Raw genomic sequence first — 18,700 nt, forward strand, 5'->3', positions numbered from 1 at the left:
ATGACTACACAATGATTTTTCTTAAAAGCAGAAAAAACTCACTTCTCACTATTTGAAGTGGCTATTATACAACTCCTAACTTTGAAAATTAATGATTAAAGGGTAAGTATTAGCAAAGATCCTGACTTTCCAGTGGGTACTATTATTTCAGGGTAACCACCAGCCCCAACTGAAGAGAAAAGGCTCTACTTTATATAAAAAAACATGAAAGAATTAGAAAAACATCATTTTACAAATTAGAAGGTATGAGTTCAGGCAAGAATTATCATTCAGTGCTAAAATCATTCTGTAAATGGTCTGTACAGCAAGGTTATACCTCACAGACCACTTTTTGGTCTCAAGAGGGAAACCAGAACTGGACGGTGCAGGGTCCAGGCTGCCGAAACCTTCATCCAGGGGTCAATCTTAGCTTTACTAATCGTGGGTCACTGTAACGTGAAGGAAATGCCCAGAATCACCTCTGGGGTACTCTAGCCCAAAATGACGAACTGGAATCCATCAAGCCCTGAGATACAGGAAATCCAGGAGATAACGACTCAAGTTCAGCATGGCCCCCAGGAAGCAGCTCCACACATCCAGAAGGTGAGAGCTTCTGTGGGCAGCTGGCCTGTTTCTTCAGAGAGAGACTGTGCCAAGTTGGAAGATGAAAAGAAAGTTACAACCAGACACAGTGCACAGTCCTGGACCAGATACTGATTTCAACAAAGCAGCTTCAGGAAAGTACATTTGGGAGCCAATAATGGAAATACGAATATGAAGAAGGAATTAAGGAACTGAAAGTTACTGAAATAAAGGTTGAAAACTGTTCATTGAAAAAAAAAAAAGCAGATTACTAAACAGTACTACATCTTTTGGGTGGAAAAAAACCCAAAAGTATATGTACACAGATATGCACAGAAAAAGACCTACAAGGGTAGCAGTGATAATCTCTGGAGAGAGGAAAGAGAAAGGAGTGGCGGGTCCTGCTTGCCTTTATTTTCTAACACTTTATAATGCAGAAGAGGTGTTTCTGTAATAGTATGTCTTTTGGAAAAAAAGAAGTTAAATAAGGCTTTAAATTCTATCACTGCTAATCTACAAGAGCCCATCTAAGAAACGATGTATTATCTCTCTAAAGTAAGTGACGTGGTCTGTCGATCCGTAGCGTGCGTGATTCTTGGAATGACTTGGGAATGCTCTCTAATTTGAAACTTTGTTGCTCAGATGATAAATCAAAGATTTCTTTCCCAGACTATGGCAATGCTGTTGAAAAACACTTAACACTACTAGCTAAGGTCTCAGAGGGAAGAGTGATGGTTTGAGAGAAGAAGTTAAAGTCAGTTTTTAAAGGGGGTGCCAAACACCTCCTCCAGCACACTTTGCTTCCACTTCCCTGTGTGACAATGTTACCAGCCAAGTTCAAAAACTCTCTAGGAGATAAGGGAGACCAGGACTGAACACAGCACTCAAGCTCCAGGGAGAAAGCACTGGACTGGATGTACCTGACAGCGAATCAGCCTCTGACAACAAAGACACAATTCACACCCATTTACAGACCCACTTACCAGGATGACTTTTCTCTTTAATCATCACTGTCAAATTTAGAAGATACACTATGAGCTCTAAAAGGATGACTTTTCCAGGTTTCTATACTGTAGATTCACAGAGCTGTAAGAACAAAACTAGGTGGTACAATCATTTGCTGATTTAACAAGTTTCAGGAAGTGTCTACAATGTGTGTGAAGGCGCCACGAGCAGAGCAGACAGACAAGGACAGAGGCGTCCGTATCTTCACAGAGCCTCCAGTCTGGCGGGGGAGGCAGGTGGAAAACAAACACATTCGAAAACATGGGCATCTGAACACTCTAAGGGTCATGAAGGCAAAGAATGGGGTCCCTGAGGTCGGGAGAGGGACATCTAATTTACCCAGGGGGAAATGACATTTGGGTCAGAACTGGCCAGGCAGAGGGCAGCATTCCCTGCAGGGAGATCGCAGGTAAAGGTGCTGAGGCAGGAAACAGCAGGGTGCAGTCACAGAACCGGAAGAGGTCGGGGTGGGGCAAGGGGAAGACTGATCTGTAGTGAGACTGGGGAAATACACAGGGACCATGTGGCAGCCACGTTATTCAGGATTTGGGATTTTACTCCAAGTGTGATGGGGAGTGGTTGGACCTCTGAAGCGGGAGAGTGATCAGATCTCCGTTACACTGAAAATCAATGTGGAAAACAGCTGGACGCTGGAGCACGGGTGTGGGGGGCAGGTCAGGAAGGCAGCGCCGGTGACACTGGTGGGTAAGACCAGGCAACAGGGGTCCAAACTACAGCCTGAAGGCTGAATTCAGACCAGAGCCTGTTTTTGCAAATAAAGTTTTCCTGGAACACACCCCCACCTGCTCATTTCTGTATGGTCTGCAGCTGCTCTCACCACCTCGGCAGAGCTGAGCAGCTGTGGCAGACCACTTAGGCCTGCAAAACCTAAAATACCTTTTATTGGGCCCTTACAGAAAGTCTGCTGACCAGTGGGCTAGGTGATGGCAACGGAGAGGAAAATGAGTTCACCATGTACAGCTGATCTCCATTTGCGGATTCCGTGTCTGCGAATTCACCACCTCGCTAAAAATGTATTTGTAACCTCAAAATTAATTTCCAGGGGGTGCTTTCACGGTCATTCCCAGGCTCACTGTCAGGAAGACTCCGGGCTGTGTGATGCCTGAAGCCTCTGTCCCCAGTTGAGGTCGAATGAGGTCACTCTGCCTTCTTGTTTTGGCTCCTATACTGTAAGCAAGTATACTTTCCACGGTCTACTTAGTACCATGTTTTTCACATTCTGATTGTTTTTTGTTGGGGATTTTTAAATGACCCTCAAGTACAGTGATGAAAGGCTGTCTAGTGTTCCTAAGCTCAAGGAGCTGTGACGTAACTTACAGAATACATGTGTTAGGTAAGCTTCATTCAGGCACGAGTTAAGAGTGCTGAGGGTTCAATGCGAATGAATCAACAATATACATTAAATAAAGTGTCTTTAAACGAAAACACGCACAAGACAAGGTTACGAGCTGATCAGCTGACGAAAATCAAGAAGCTAATAACCCTGGTAGCAGTGGTTCACCGTCCCCTCATCCAGAGTGCGTGGTGACTTTACAGAATACACTTATGGAGAAAAACAAGAACGGCTCTGTTTGGGAGGCAAAATCAATATAACTTGGTGATGGATTAAATATGAAGGAAAACGAAGTCGAGGATGACTCTCAGGTTCCCGATGTGAACTACTGGGTGGGAGACGATGCCTTTCGTGGAAATAAGGAGGAACACCTGTTTCGGATGGTTGCCCAAGACTTCTCCTTTGCACATGTTAAGTTTGAGCCGCTTCTGAGACATCCAAAGGGATATGTGCAGATTGCTGGCTTTATGACTCTGAAGCTCAAAAAAGAAGTCTAGGGAAAGATACAACTCTGGGAGTCGCTCACATACAGAGATGCTGTTTGAAAGCCCTTGGGAATGGTATGTCCTCCCAGAGCAGGAGGAACCCTGTTCCTTCCTGAATGAATGGGCAGGTGATTTTAAATCTTTATCTAGGTGGTTTGGTTTGTTTAATGTAAAAATACTTAGGAGAGGAAATTCATCTGGTGGCATAAATCTAGAACCTGATAAATGTTCATGCCCCCGACCTCATAATGCTACTAGCAAGAACTGACTGTAAAATTCAGACACCCCTTAATGTTCCATTAAAAAATACTGAAAAATACTTCATGAAAGTAAAACCAGGAACCGTAACATCTGGGAGACGTTATACTGATAAAACCACTGATGACTTTCTTTCTTCCGCAGATTCTAAGCTTAGACATTCCAGCCCCTCTAGAGATTTAATAAATATCCTCTTCTATTTCCTTCACGCTTTTTCTCAAAATGGATTTTTTTTAAATCCACTGATAAATTTACCTTCATCAACTAAAATGCAGGTTGCTCCAGGGTAGAGGTTTTCATCTGTTTTGGTTTGTTTCTGTTTCTTATTTTTCATGTTGTGTTCATTGCCGCACACCTAGCACCTAGGACATTCCCTGGCGTACTGAATGTGCTCAGTATTTTGTTGAATTTAGCATTTTAATTGTGTAGAATTTATGTTGGTCTAATGATGCAAGGTGATAATATCCATTGAGGTTTTTCAAACTGCTCTCACACAATCCCATTCCCATTTGCTCAGCGGGTTTCCTCTCCCCACTGCTTCGGGGACCCTCCTTCATCACCTGTGTGTGAGATGCTCAGGGACAGCAGGGCCTGAAATCTGGTGGCCTCTCCTGCCCGGTTTTGTGCCAGATTTGAAGCTTTCTGGTTTGGTTTAACACACAGCCGAGCTGGCCCTTCCTCTGCTCTTACCTCTCAGGCCTGACTCTCCTACGCCCCTCACCTTAGCTTTCAAGAAGACCAACAGAAATCAGTTCCTCAAATTTGAAAACACTTATTCAGATTTTGATTGAAACAAAGAACATTCATATTTGGGGAAGAAGCGGCCTATTTATAAATTTCACTCTTCCATCAAGGAAGGGGTTGGGAAGACCTTCCACTTTGCAGCTACAGCCTAGCGGGCAGGGGCAGGAGCTCTGGATCCAGGCGGACGAGGTCAGCCTCAGCTCAGCCACCTGTGAGCTGCTGAACCTTCCAGTGTGTCCGTAACATAACGTATGTAAAACAACGGTGGCAGAACCCACCTTGCAGCACTACTACGAGGACCCCATGACTTAAGAGATGTGAAACCCTACAACAGAACTGGCAATACCTGGGGCTCGATAAGTATTAGCTGTTATCATCTTTTCATAACTTTTTTCTTAGAGGTCTCAGTAAGATTATTCTCAGATACCTGTTTTTGCTGCTCAAAAGGGCTGCCCTTTACGATGGAGCAGAGGTGAACGAGACAGCAGAGCCTCCGTCAGGGAAACGTGTTTGCGACATGAAGGCTCTAGCACTGTCAGCCCCGCTGTGGCTGTCCCTGCTCTGAGAAGGACCCCAGACCCTTCCACATGGGGTTAATCATGTCTCTCCTTGCTGTATGTTGCCCAGACCACTCCCACCGCCCCACGAGGAGCCAGGTGGCCTGCCGGTCAAGACAAGGGCGTGCTCTGGCGTCAGGAGAGTTCAAGCCCTGGCTTACGAGACCTTGGACGTGTTATTTAACATCTCGAAGTCTCAATTTCCTCTTCCGTAAACGGAGACAATCACAGAGCTCTTTAGGTTGGTTAATAATCGTATGTTATTATTGTGAGAATGGTATCTGCCCATTCTATTCTGGGGCCCAGGGCCAAACTGGACGAACTACAGACTGTCTGGCTCTGGAGAACAGAAGATAGTAGCCCCTGCATTTACTGAGGAGCCTGGGGAAGATGGGGCCTTGTCCCTTCCGGAGCAGAGAGGCAGGAAGGCTGGAGGGAGGCTGGATCTACACCACATCCTATGGCCTCAGGAAGTCCCAACCACGGAAGGCAGCGCAGCTACAAATAACGCCACTGCCAGGTCTCTGCCTCCTACCCACCAGAGGAAAGTTTTCACCAAACGACTACTATCTGATTTTAAACAGGTCCTGAGTTCTCATTCTGAAGGCATCCCTCTCAAATAGGGGTTCTCAATTAGAAATGCAAATTCTCAAGCTCCGCCCCAGCCCTACTGAAACAGAAACTCTGAGGGTGGGGCCCAGTGATTTGTTTTAACAAGCCCTCCAGGTGACTGACGGTTTCCAAAGTTGGAGAAGCGCTTTTCCAAAAAGGCTCCCAACACAGAAACTCTCAAAAGAGAGTTCCCTGTGTACCTCCACTTGGACCCGGACACCTACAAGTATAACAAGGCAGAGACAGAGCCAAGGTACACAAAGTTGAACAATGAACAGGTAGGTGAGGAGCCTCGCTGGCTGCGGGATGATGAGTGGGAAATAATAAGTAGGTGGAAACAGAGAGGCGAGATGACATCAAGGCAGGACGGCAGGAGGAGCGGCTGTGTGTCAGTGGCTGAAACAGACAAAACAGAAAAGCCGTCGGATTTACTAGGCTCTCTGTCAAGTTTCACTGTGGGAGGAACAAACTGGTTACTGAGCTTTCCTTAGCAAGCAACAGGAAATGGGTCAGTTTCATCAACTAAGCTTTATGGAGCAACCGTAAGTACCAGATCCAGGTTGAGGGGGGAAAGAAAGGAGCAGAGTACCCAGTGAAGCAATCACCAGCCAGGGCTTGTATAAACAGGAAACATTTCACGTTGCCTTTGTTGCCCAAGTTTTTACAGCAAGGAGTCCCCTTATCAGCACTGCCCTGAGAACGGGGCAGCGGTGCTCCAGCCCCGAACCCCATACTTTCACGGCCCTGGCCGCACCCCTCCACAAGGGGAGAGGAGTCCCCGGGGGTCACGAGGCGTGTCCACTCACAGGTGGAGCACCTGTCCTCTTCCCATCCGTGCTCTGGGGCCCTGGGAATCCCTGTCCAGAAGGCCTTGTGCCTGCTTCCAGGCCTTCCCCAGGCAGGGCCTGTGGGTGCACACAAGGGCCGGGCAGGTGGCAGAGAGGGACCCCAGGTCCCAGGGGAGGAAGGGAGGACATAGGTTGACACACAAACCAGGAATCAGTGGGCTGGAGACTGTCCTGCACCGTCGCCCCAGACACACCAACGTCAAGTCCAACCAGCCCTTAGCATGGGAGTATGTGTGTTCAGTAGTACGAAGGGTTACTCATCAGGATGGAAGTGCTTCCGAGGGAGGTCAGGAGCAACACAAGACAGGATCCTGCCGGGGTCAGAATGGCATGTCTGAAAACAGGGGTGGGTCTCAAGTTTTGGTCATGTCAACGGGAAAGAATGACTCTAAACTGTACCTGGAGAAGTCAATATTTAAAAAAAAAAAACCCTCTTAATGACTGAAAAGTGCTCTGAGGGTGTATGAAACTCATCCCAATTGTACTGGTTTCTCTTCTATGATTTTGTTTGTTTGTTTTTGTTGATAAGCAGCTCATGGTGACAAGCTGTAGACTTTCTCAGGGAAACAGAAGGAACAACTTCCTAACAGATGACCCTTTAAACACTAGAGCTGAGGGCACGTGGCCTTACTTTCTTCGGGACCGAGGGAAATAGCTCCCGGGGGATGGGCTCAGGGAGGCACTGTGGGCAGCAGGGCACCAGGGAACCAGAGCCTGGGACCTCTCTCCAAGTCTGGGAAGAAGGTTAGTGACTCTGACAGCCTTGTGGGAACCATAACCATGGAGATCCAGTGAAGCCCCACTCAGCGGTCAGTGTCCTGGGGCTTCTGGACCAAGGCTGGGGCAGGGGTGGGGACACCTCGCTCTGCCTCCCTTCAACTCTCAAGACGATGTCAAGGCAGCCTCTTCACCACTCTGGGCCTTGGTTTCCTCCTGTGTCAAAGGTCGATATGAATGTGTGAAGATGTCCCTTGGGTTATACTGTAACCCAGTAAGATCCTGAGATACTGTGATCCCAGTGTGGAATGTGAGAGAGCCTATAAAAAGAAGAGATTCTTTACAAAAACAGAATACAGTCATCCCTGGGTAGCAGGAGTACTGGTTCCAGGACCCCTGCAGATACCAAAATCTGCAGACGCAAGACCCTCGTAAGAAAGGGCAGAGTATTTGCGTATAACCTATGCACATGCTCCTGCATGCTTTAAATCATCTCTAGATCACTTATAACATCTAATACGATGGAAATGCTAAGTAGATCGTTGCCGGGGGCATGGCAAATTTAAGCTTTGTTTTTTGGAACTTTCTGGATTTTTTTCCAAAATATTTTCAATCCATGGTTGGCTGAATCCAGGAACGTGCAACCTATGGATATAGAGGGCAGACTGTAAATATCACAGTGTTGTGAACCCCAGCAAGTTTCCCTGGTCCTAGACCACTGCCATTAAGGGTGGGGAGGAAGGTGGAAAGGAACAAATATTTACTGAACCCCCAGGGTCGGGCATGCTGGTAAGTGCTCTGCCAGACTCTCCTGTGTGACCCCAGCCACAGCCCCATTCCACACCACGGTGCCCACACCTTTCCTAACACCATGCGGCCTCCCAGCCGGGCTCACCCTCTGGCTGCCTCATTCCCTGTTATACCCAGGGCAGGAGTAATTACCTAGTTCAAGTATCGTTCTGAGTATATGGGTCCCCTTCTTCACACCATAAAGTGTCTCTTGAATTAGAACCCGTTTTAAGCCTTTCAACAACTGATCCCAAACACTTACCATTCTCGTCTGCTGGTCTATTTTGTGTTTACCACTCCAGCCAAGCAAAAATGACTCTGCAAATGAATTCCATTATGTACTCTGCTTGTTCACCTTGTTAAGGCAGCACAAATGCTCTGTTTTTTCTGTTGTCTCTCTGGATACAAATACCTCACTTATCCGACATCTCTGGAAACAGGCTGATCCATGAAATTGCTCTATATAAATTAATGTCCCCTCTTCCAGTAACTTCACCCTTTAAGAAGCCTTAAATCCTTTTTCGGAGAAAGTCACGGTATAACTAAATGAAAGAGTTTCTTTATTTTAAACATTTTCTAATGGAAACGTTTCTGTAATGCATTTGAGAAAACTCCCCGACTCAGTTAACAGAACATAATGAATATCGATTAATCTTTTCCTGATGGTGCAGGTCATACTTAATGAATAACAGTGATCGGAGTGTGCTTGAGCTGCAAGTGTACGTGCTGGGGGGGGGGGCGTGCGCCCCTCCCCTCCCCCACCGCCTATCACGCATTCTCCCGAAATGTACTTTCCTGCAGGAACTCCTGCTATCAGCCTGGACTCCGGTGAGGAGGTGCAGCTCCCCAGAACTCAGAAGGGTGTAACTGGCTGTCCTTCTGCACAATTTCAAGAACTCACATGCTGCTTTTTGTCAGAACTCTATAAATTCTTCATTAGAGGAAAAACAAAGACCAAACTTCCACAACCAGCAACAAACCAGTCTTCCAAATCCCCTTACCATGTGACTCTTAACAGGATTCCAGACACACATACCATTACAATTTGCTTTTTTAATGCTGTGAACCTAGAAGTTCTATACAGAACTGGCATGATAGATCACTGTTCTTAAGATAAGCCCTCGGAAAATCATTTTATACTGTGAATGACAATTTCATAGGTGGAATCAAAAAGGTAATTCTGATACAGTGGAAAATGGTAAAAATACAGGGAAAAAAACCTATTTCACCAGGATGCCATCTGTAACTACATGAATCAAAAGTGTTTTTCTCTCCAATGTTATAGCAGGTTCTACAGTGATCCTTCTTTGAGGACAGACAGCACAACCTGGGGAGAAATGCCCTTATCCACTCACATATGAAACTGCATGCTTTCCATGACAATGAAGGTTTTATAAAGTCTACAGCACTAGCACATGCAAGAGTCAATCAATCTTAATTCTGCTTTAACACAGTGGCATTTAATTAATCAGAACCCACCGAGCAAAAGAAGTTAGGCAAGAATTGCTAAAACAGACCACTTTCAGAAACACTACAAATCTCTTCAGTGCCGTGTTTAGAAATAAGTGGCTGCAAAACCACAAAATTATTTTGCAGTTTTAAAGGTTTTCTGCTTTTTTTAATAGGCAACTACTTTGCCAGCTTGCTCTCTAATGGCAAAGTCACCCATCACAAAATCACAAGTTGAATGGCTTTTTGCCCCTCGTATCTTTTGCCTTTTCCGTTGGCTTTAGATCAAAAACAGGGAGGAATTTGGGCTGCAAGTCTGACTTGTAGCCACTCTCACGACACCTCACCTCACTCACTTGTCGTAGAGAACCTGGAAAAACAGGTATGGCTTTCGCTGACTCAGAACTTCTAAAGAATTTGTCGAACCATCCTTTCTAATCCTGGAGGAACCGATATTACACTGAATCATCAAGATCCTTCAGTGCACTCTCTCCTCTTCTTTCAAGAGTAGTTCAACTTTTTTTTTTTATGACTTATGTCAGCTGCATTCTGTTTATCGGATCAGTTAAGTAAGACAACTAAGTAAGGTTCTAAAGACCTGCAAGTAGAGGGGTGAAATTCACAGGGTTAAGCAGAAGACGGCATTGTTGGGGTGAGGAGCGGTGAGACACAAGTACCTGCAAGGGACAAAAAGACTCAGGATGGGGTGGGGGAAAGCAAGCTAACTAGGAGTCACCAATCCAGGGCTGGTGTGACATAAGTTACTACTTAGATATGTTAAAAGGAAGAGTCAATTCAGTAAGCATTTATGAAGCACCTACTGGTTTAAGCAGCTGCACAGCGACTATGGAGGATACAAAGATGACTCAGATTTGGTTCCTGCCCTCCAGGGACTCGCAGGGAGGCAAGACTCCTGAAATCGTTTCTCTTGTATATGTGGTACTAACAGGACCATTATTAAGGGACTGTCTTCAGTTTTGATCACCACCATTTTCTTTTCAATGTGGAGGAACTAGAGATTTCAGAGGAGGGAGAAGACCTAAAACAGGCTCTGAGAAAAAAGCTATAGAGACCCAGCTATGATCTTCAAGTACATGAAAGGCTTTAGAGAAAGGAATCAAGTGAAAGAGAACAGGTCTGAGTGGCAGCGAGTGAGATCTCAGCTGGCCCCGGAATTCCCTGACAATCAGATTAACAGAATACTTGAACTGGTCACTGAGGGAGTTCCCAGTGTGACCTTTTCCTGGAAAAAAATGTTTTGGATGAACTGACAGTTCCACGTCACGGCCATTCACCTTTCTGAAGGCAAGAGGGTGAACGAATTTCTCCCAAGGTCCTCTCTTGTTCTGGGCTCCACGCTCCCAAAGCTGGGACTTCTTCTTCCACAACTTCCTTCCCAGAGGGTTGTGCTGAGGGACCACCCGATCTGCATCCCACAATAACTACCATAAAACTACCTGGAATTAAAGACCTCAGCCAGGCAGCATAGCCAGGAATTAATTCTCCAACAGCCATGTAAGATGAATGCGTTCACTGGCAATGGAGCCTGCAATGCCAAATACCAAAACCAAGAAGTCTCCAAGCAGCATGCGCAAGCTAGAAATGTAACGTGTTTACAAGGCTATAAAACGTTAGTAATCAAAGAGGAAGATGGGGTCTTCTGCAAATTAGAGATGGTAATTTCCAAGGAAGTTTGTAATAGGTATTTTCTCCATGTAGAAATACTTTTCTTGATTCCACATAAAGAAAATATTTCAAGAGAAAAATAGGGAAATGGGGTCTTCCTTTTATACCTTAAGAAACATGAGTATGTAAGAATTAAGAGCTGGCGCACACACACACACACACACACACACACACACACACACACACACACATTCCACCCCGAGTCAGATCGTGGTCCATCGAGCTTGTGTTTAGTGTGGACTTTCACTTCCCATGCCCTCTGAACTCGAGGACAGGGACCCCACATAAACATATGTTACATAACTGCTTTAAAGATGTGCCCTGCCTGTAAAGTGGGGGTGATGGGACCTACTTTGAGGGTCTGTTAGGACAAGGGGAGAGGGTGCAGCACAAACTAAGTGGGGTCTGAGCTGCAGTTACTGCCATGAACTTCAGGCATCTTGCTTTCTTTCAGAGGAAAAATTAAGACCTTCCTATACTCCAGGTTTTCCACTTTCTTTCCCTCCGTACCCCTCCCCGACCCCCAACAGGGTCTTGTCATTGAGAAATGGAACTATCACGGGTTTGGGGGCCTTTCACCCTCACCTCTGTGAGATGATACAAAATCTGCTGGCATTACTCTGAACCTTGCCTTTGACAGCAACCTGAAGACCTTGAACTGTCACCCTAAGACTACCAGAAAGCACTGGCACGTGACATGTTCAGAGAACAATAAACAGTGTTCACGTATCACATCCTCTTGATCATCACTACTTTTGTTCCACAGAAACCTCAAAGGTGTTTCCTTTAAGACTGGTCTCCATGGGAGGAAGGAAGAGAGAAATAAAGAAACAAAAAATGAAATATGAAGACTATGAGCAGCTGTAATTTGTATAAAACACCACACTTTCTTTCATAGGAAAATTATGTTTAATGCATTGATCCAGACCCCGGCTGGTGGCCGGGTGGTGCCTCCCCTCTGCGGAGGCCCTCAGTAAGGAAGCCACCTCTGGGCGCTCCCTCTCCTGGCCTGCTGCCTGGGTTACGAATGGATCCTGATTAAGGGCAAAGATTATCTTTCAGACTTTGGGATACTTTCCCAGAGGCACAGCTGCAGCCCCTGAAACTCTGTTCTAATGGTTTGTTGCCTCATTTTTAAAATGGCATAGAATGTGCCGCTACAGAAGAGAAATCCTCTACCTGAAACCCGCAGAGGCTCAGTGGGAATAAAGAATCTGGAAAGGTCACGGAGGGGGTCAAAAAAGGCTCTTTCTTCTGTGGCCACAGGGGGTTTATTGTTGCTGGTGCCCAAACTGGAAAAGGAATAGCAGGAGATTAATAATTGAAATGTTGCTATTATTGGCTTTCTAAACTATTTGTGGGTTATTCTTTCCCTGGAGTCATCATGCCTGTAAGCAGCTCAAAAGATAGAGAGATTTAACACGCACTGAGAAAATGCCTACTACAGCCAGACGCTTTACATAGACTCGCTTCTAATGGAGCCCTGGCACACTCTAATAAGGCTTTTAAAACAACAACAACAACAACAATGAAGCTCAGACAAGTTAAGTAACGTGCCCAAAGCCATATAGTTAGATTCAACCCCAGGTTTCTATGATTCAAGTACCATAGTGTCCAGTCTCAGGGATAAAATTAATTAACGAGCCTTGATTCACCCCTGAAATGGGGTGGAAGGAAAACAATATTTATATTTACTCATTTTAAAAATATAAAACATAAACACAGGAAAAGATATTTTTGAACGTGTGTCATCAAATTCTTTTAATGGAAGATGATTCAGAATCCATTTCTTGGTTGGTGTCTTCAGGCCCATCTGATGACGGGCCTCAGCATCACAGTTTGGGAAAGTCTGACTGTTATGAGCCAACACTAGTGGACACAGCACAGCTCAGCTGTGTGCAGTGGAACAATCGTGGAATTTAGGGTCCTCCAGCCCAGAACCCACGGCACTATAAACCTTTGTGGTTGGCCTTTGCACTACATATTGAAAAAAGCTTTGCTAAGCAAGTTGATGGAGTAAACACCGTTGCAAGGCGAATGTTTAACTTTCTAAAGAAAATAAACCTTTTTAAAGGAGTTTGACTTGATCAGTACCAACCCATTGAAAACTAATGTGCTATTTATAAACCGATCCTTAAAAGCAAGTCGTAAAAGACTGATTACACTTTCCTACCCATTAATCCATATTACCAAACATACACAGTTTCAAAGAGAGCATTTCCCTCTAAATACCTGGCAGTGGAGGATGCTCCGTGAATGCAATCCAGCCTTCATGCCAATCTCAACTTGGGGCAACTGCACCCCATTTAAACAAATGAGTACACCCCTGAATTCCAGCTGAAATGCCTCACCTGTCATTAGTCTTCTCCTAAGAACCCCACGATCACTCTTAGTAACTCGAAAACTATTAGAAATCAATTCCTCTTGCAGAATTCCACAGAAAAAGCTCCGCTCCTTCAGGATCCCCACAGGAGTCCATATGCTCTAATAGGGATATGGTAAAAATCAGGTTCACTAAATCCAGTGGATGTCACCAAGGAGGGAAAACGGTGGTCACTGGCATCTTAGAGGCACTCATCATGGGAAGTGACTGTGGGTTCCAGCAATGCAGTGCTTGATTATGGGGGTCACCTGTCTGTTTCAGAGAATAACCAGCAGTCTCTTTCAAAAAAGACCTAGGTCTAGGCTTGTGCTGAGTGATGCTGGACTGGTTCAGGAGGGGTGGGGAGGAAGACTAAGAAAAGAATTATAAAGATGGGCAGAAACTCTTGCAGAATCAAAGGGTGCAAAGCACAGGAATAATTAAGAGAACACACAGACAAGACTGACAGAAACCTAGGGTTGATGCAGGGACCAGGTAGGTCACCTGGGTCACAGAAGGCAGGCTTGCAAATAAAAGGAGCGAGCTCCTGAGACCTTTGAGATCTGTGATTATTCTTGAACCACAACATCTTACACACCCACAGCCCTTTATCTGGTGTGATGCACTAAAAGAACACCGTAGTGAGAATTGGAGTGCCAAGTCTTAGCCTCGGGGGTCTGGCCTACATTCCACATGGATTTAGAATGAAAGGAACAAGAGAAGAACAGCCCAGTTCCCAAGATGGCTTTACACAAAGTTGACAAAATACATCCCAACCCACATTCCCCGCCCCTGGCGAAAGGGAAAGCAGCCGTTGTACTATAGTTCTGAATTCAATGCCAAGTTCCTTCTCTAATGCTCACCCGGAGTGTCCAGCAGAGGGAGTCTCAAAGAGGTACTTAATAAAGAGAAAATTGTTTCATTTTAACACTCCATAGACAGTGGGAGCATTGACTATAGCCCCCTCCCATAGACACAGGAACAATGAATGCCCGACTGGGTCCTGCTAGCATGTTCACAGAGCCACCGGCTCGCTCTGTGCTGTGTGGTGGAGTGATCAGAAATTTCGTTTTGTTTTGTCGAATGGGTAAATGGACCTTGTGTTCTTCAGAATCAAAGAGGAAAGCCCCTGGAATAACATCGCTCTGTTGCCTTCTAAACAGGCCCCTTTGTTTCTAAGAGAGTCTGAAAAAAAATATTTACAGTCCATAGGTTATTTACAGCCTCGTTACACAGGGCCTGACTGGTAACTTTATTCCATCCAGAAACCTAATTCATTTGGAGCCCTGGAACTAATAACAGATTTTCTTTTCAGATAAGTTTTTTTTTTTTAAATCTGCCTTTATAACAGAGATAAAACTATTAATGCGTTCCCTGCCTCACTCGCCAGGACTGTTCTCCGGATTTATAGGAGGATTAAAATCTCCTCTGCTCACCCCTCCTCTCCGTTCCACACAAACCCTTGCCGGTCTCATTTGCTATTTCATCCACAGAATATCTGAACAAAACCGAAAGAAAAGCCAGACGGACTGACGCTCAAAGTATGTAAAGGCTGCTATTTCAATGATTTCATGTGAAAAACATTTTCACGATGAAAATGACTGGAAAATTAAGCACACTTTTGTTCAAAATTCCTCCTACTATAAGCACACAAAACACACCGAAGTGTAAAAACTTAGTTGATTCCGGTTTGATTTCTGGCTGGAAGCTGACAGAACTGACTGAAGAGAAACGAAAGAGAGAGCAAGGAGAACATAGTGCTTGTGCCTTCCGTTCTTTTCTTTCTTCCTAAAGACAGATCAGATCAGAAGAAGGACCCAACGCCAGGTGAAGGTGCACCACGAAGGTCTACCCAGACCGATCGAGACAAACGTCTTGGCTGCCTCCCCGACTTGAAAACCTAAACTACATTTTCCCTTACACACGCTAATGCGGGGAGATTTTAGCCTATTTCATTGTTCTCCCTGGGTCTCTAATGGACTTTTCCTCTCCCTCAAACCCCGTCTCACCACCTAGCCCCATACATTCCAATTCGACCCCCCAAAATCAGAGGCTCTCGAAGAATAAAGGCGCGTGGGGTGGGAGTGGAGAGAAATCGGAAGGGGAGCTGTGAGGACAGAGTGCAAAGCACATCATCCTAAAGGTAATTTTCTTGGGGGGAGGGGGGTGGGAATAAAAACTCCATCGCATCACCTTTATTTATTACGACAATAAATAAAAAGCACCGTCATGGATCTGTCTTTTCCCCGGCGCCCCCTCCCAATTTCTTTTCTTCGGTCAGGAGCCCACCCTCGCACCCCCCCCCCCCCCCGCCTCTTTCTCCACCCTGGAAATAAGATCTGTTCGATTCCGGATCCCGGTCGTTGGCCGGGCGAGGGAGGGGGTGGCGGGGAGGGGCGGGCAGCAGGTTCGAGCCCCGGGGGTGGGGCGCGGAGGCCGGGCGCCCGGGGGCTGCGGGCCGGGGGCTGCCCGGCGAGGGGCCGCGGGCAGAACAAAGCTGCGGGGGCCGCGGCGGCAGGGCGGCGCGGGGCAAGCGGGGTCGGCGGGCCGGCGCCCCTTACCTTCGTACACGGGGGCCATCGGGGCCGGGGTGTCCGCGATTCATGGCAACGGAGAAGGGAACGCGGCGCGCGAGCTCGGCCCCCCCAGCCTCAGTCGGAATCTGCCATCTTGAGCCTGTGTCTCCGCTCTCGGCGCAGCCGGGGCCGCCAGCGCCCGCATCACCGCCTCACTTGGCCGGCGCCGGGGGAGGGGGCCGGGCGCCGCCGCCGCCGCCGCCGCGGCCCGGGCCCTGCGCGGGGCTCCGGGGCGGCCGGGCGGGCGGGCGCAGCGGCCGAGGCCGAGGGCCGAGCGGCCGCGGCCCCCGAGCGGGTCCGCGGTGGGGCGGGAGCCGGGGCGGGCAGCGCGCGGCCAGTCCCCGGCCGGAGCTCAGCTCAGCATGGCTGTGTGTGGGGGCTTCGGCAAAAGTTGCACGGGAGGCGGAGGAGGGGCGGGAGGGGCGGGAGGGGCGGGAGGAGCCGGAGGAGGGGCGGGGGGCGGGGGCCGGGGGCGGGAGCGGCGGCCGAGCGCGAGCGAACGAGCGAGCCGCGGAGAGCGGAGTCCGCGCGCAATCGAGCGCCGATGGCACGGATGCGAGGCGGGGAAGGCCGAGCGGAGGGCAGGAGCCGGCCGAGGGGGCGGGGGGGGGGGGCGCGGATGAAAGGAAGCGAGCGAGGGAGGCTTGGCAGCGCTGGTGTGCACACACTTCGATTCTGATTGGCAAAGGAGAGCCGGTCCGCAGAGGCAGCAACCAGAACTTTGTGTGCGCGCGTGCTGGGCGGGAGGGGGAAGAGGCTAGAAAGGGAGCCCCCGGCCGGCAGGGTCTCGCCCAAATCTCACCTGGTTGGCGCTCCCTGAGATAGGTGTGGGCCGAATGAATGGAGGAGTGGGCGCACGCTGTCCTCGGAGGGCGGATGAGTGCGTGGAGGAGCTTTTGAAATCCAAATGAGGTCAGGGATGCAGAAGCCATTCAACGCTTAAGAAATGCAGCTCCCGGGTGGTCGCTGGATTCCTGCGGGAATCTGGTTTCCACCCGGTCCTCGCGTCTGCGGTGTCCTGAGGGCACCCCATCCTCTCCATCACCTGGACGGGTGATTTCCACTGACTTGTTCCCAGGCCTCTGCCTTCCTCAACACTCTATCCGAACAGGGCTTCAACGAAACATTCTCCAGACTCCCCAGCCCGGAGCCTCGCGGGTTCACTCCTGCAGCTTCTTGGACTCTTTGATAGGATTCCCTGCCATCGCCCCCAACTTAAGAAGACTTGAGTCTCTTCTTAGGCAGTGTTTTTAAAACTGTGGGTCGTGACACATTAATTGATAAGAGAAATTCAGCGGAAGGCAACCAGCTCTTTAAAATAATGAAACATACTAGAATAGAAAATATTAGACTCCAACTGCCCTTAATAAGAGTCACAATTTGTTTCATAAACCTTTCATTTCAGTTGTATATACTGGACAACTGTACCGGACTATGATGTAAGTTGTATTTCTTGCTGTGGGCCATGGATCAAGAAAGTTTAAAATCTGTATTTTGGGTGTGGAAAATAATGAACAAACCCATCATTTTCCCACTACCTCTGATCCTTCCCAACCTCCATACCCTGCAACACCCCTTACAAAAGAAAAGAAGAAAAAAAAAAAAAAAAAACACCCAAAACCTCAAAGACAAGACTTTCACACACCTAGCTGTGCTAGTAGCACATCAGCCCCCCCCCCCTTTGTCTCAGGATGACCTTTTCCTCTGCCATCTTTCTTGCCCCCATACTCAGTGCTACACTTCCCACTGCTTCTTTTTGCCTAATGTCACACACATTTGCAGAATCCTAGACTACCGTTACTAGAAGGGGCCTCAGAGATCGTCTGGGCCAGCCCTGCCCTTTTAGAATTGAAAAGATGAAGCCCAGGGAAATAGTGTATTGCCCAGTATTACATAGCATTAAATCTTGGGGTCAGGCTCTAGGCTCCCACTCTGGTGTTTTTTAGGTTCATACTGTTCATCCCTTCCTTCTCTCCCTCTGCCATCTGAAACTGGTCCCAGCCCAGTTTACCCTAAGCACTTAAGCACTTCCACCTTCATAACACACAGTTCTGACCATGCCATGCTCCTGCTAACATCCTTCAAGGACTCAATCTGCACATAGAGCTGAGATTCCTAGCTCCTTGGTTCTTAATCAAGGCAGGCAGGCTCTGCTTACCTTGCCAAGCACTTGAGTTCAGCAAGTCACTGCCTCTCCAGCCAGACTGGTTTACTCGTGGTCCTCTGCCAGCCTTGCCCATCTGTGCCTTTGTGCCTTTGTCCACGCTGCTACTTTCCCAGCGAGGATGCCTCCTCTGTCTTCTCTCTTTAACCAGATTCTACCTGTGCCTGACTCATTTCCTCCACAAAACAGTCTGAGGCAGCACAATATGAAGACAGATCTGGGTTCAGATCCCAGCTCTTCCACTTAGTAGCTGTGTGAACTTGGGCAAATTCTTTAATCTCTCTGAGCTTCCGTTTCTGCATCTTGATTATAATAAGACTAATAATAATGTTCTTCCCTTGTACCTGTAAGTCTGTATTGTGACCTTTACCAATACCGGTATTATCTCTCTTCCCCTTTTCAGTGCTGCTCAATAGAACTTCCTGTGATGATGGAAGTGGAACCATTTGTGGCTGTAGAGCACATGAAATGTGGCTAGTGTGACTGAGGAACTGAATTTTTCATTTTAATTCATTTTGATAGCTAACAGATGG

At 47.4% G+C, this 18,700-nt stretch overlaps 1 protein-coding gene across 9 annotated transcripts in view; it reads right to left on the reverse strand.

The window, feature by feature from the left end:
- HIPK2 (homeodomain interacting protein kinase 2) overlaps positions 1-16,380 on the reverse strand; it is a 183,405-nt gene extending 167,025 nt beyond the window's left edge. For 4 of the 9 annotated variants that reach the window (XM_032483479.1, XM_032483477.1, XM_032483473.1 and 1 more), the window contains exon 1: positions 15,989-16,380. In XM_032483479.1, the coding sequence (XP_032339370.1) occupies positions 15,989-16,007 (19 nt within the window). In that variant the 5' untranslated portion in view covers positions 16,008-16,380. The remainder of the gene's footprint in view (positions 1-15,988) is intronic. The other 5 variants (XM_032483481.1, XM_032483478.1, XR_004321301.1 and 2 more) reach the window with 4 other exon arrangements.
- Positions 16,381-18,700: the final 2,320 nt, after the last annotated feature.

The sequence above is a fragment of the Camelus ferus genome, chromosome 7, assembly GCF_009834535.1.
Source record: "Camelus ferus isolate YT-003-E chromosome 7, BCGSAC_Cfer_1.0, whole genome shotgun sequence".
Classification (NCBI taxonomy): Eukaryota; Metazoa; Chordata; class Mammalia; order Artiodactyla; family Camelidae; genus Camelus; species Camelus ferus.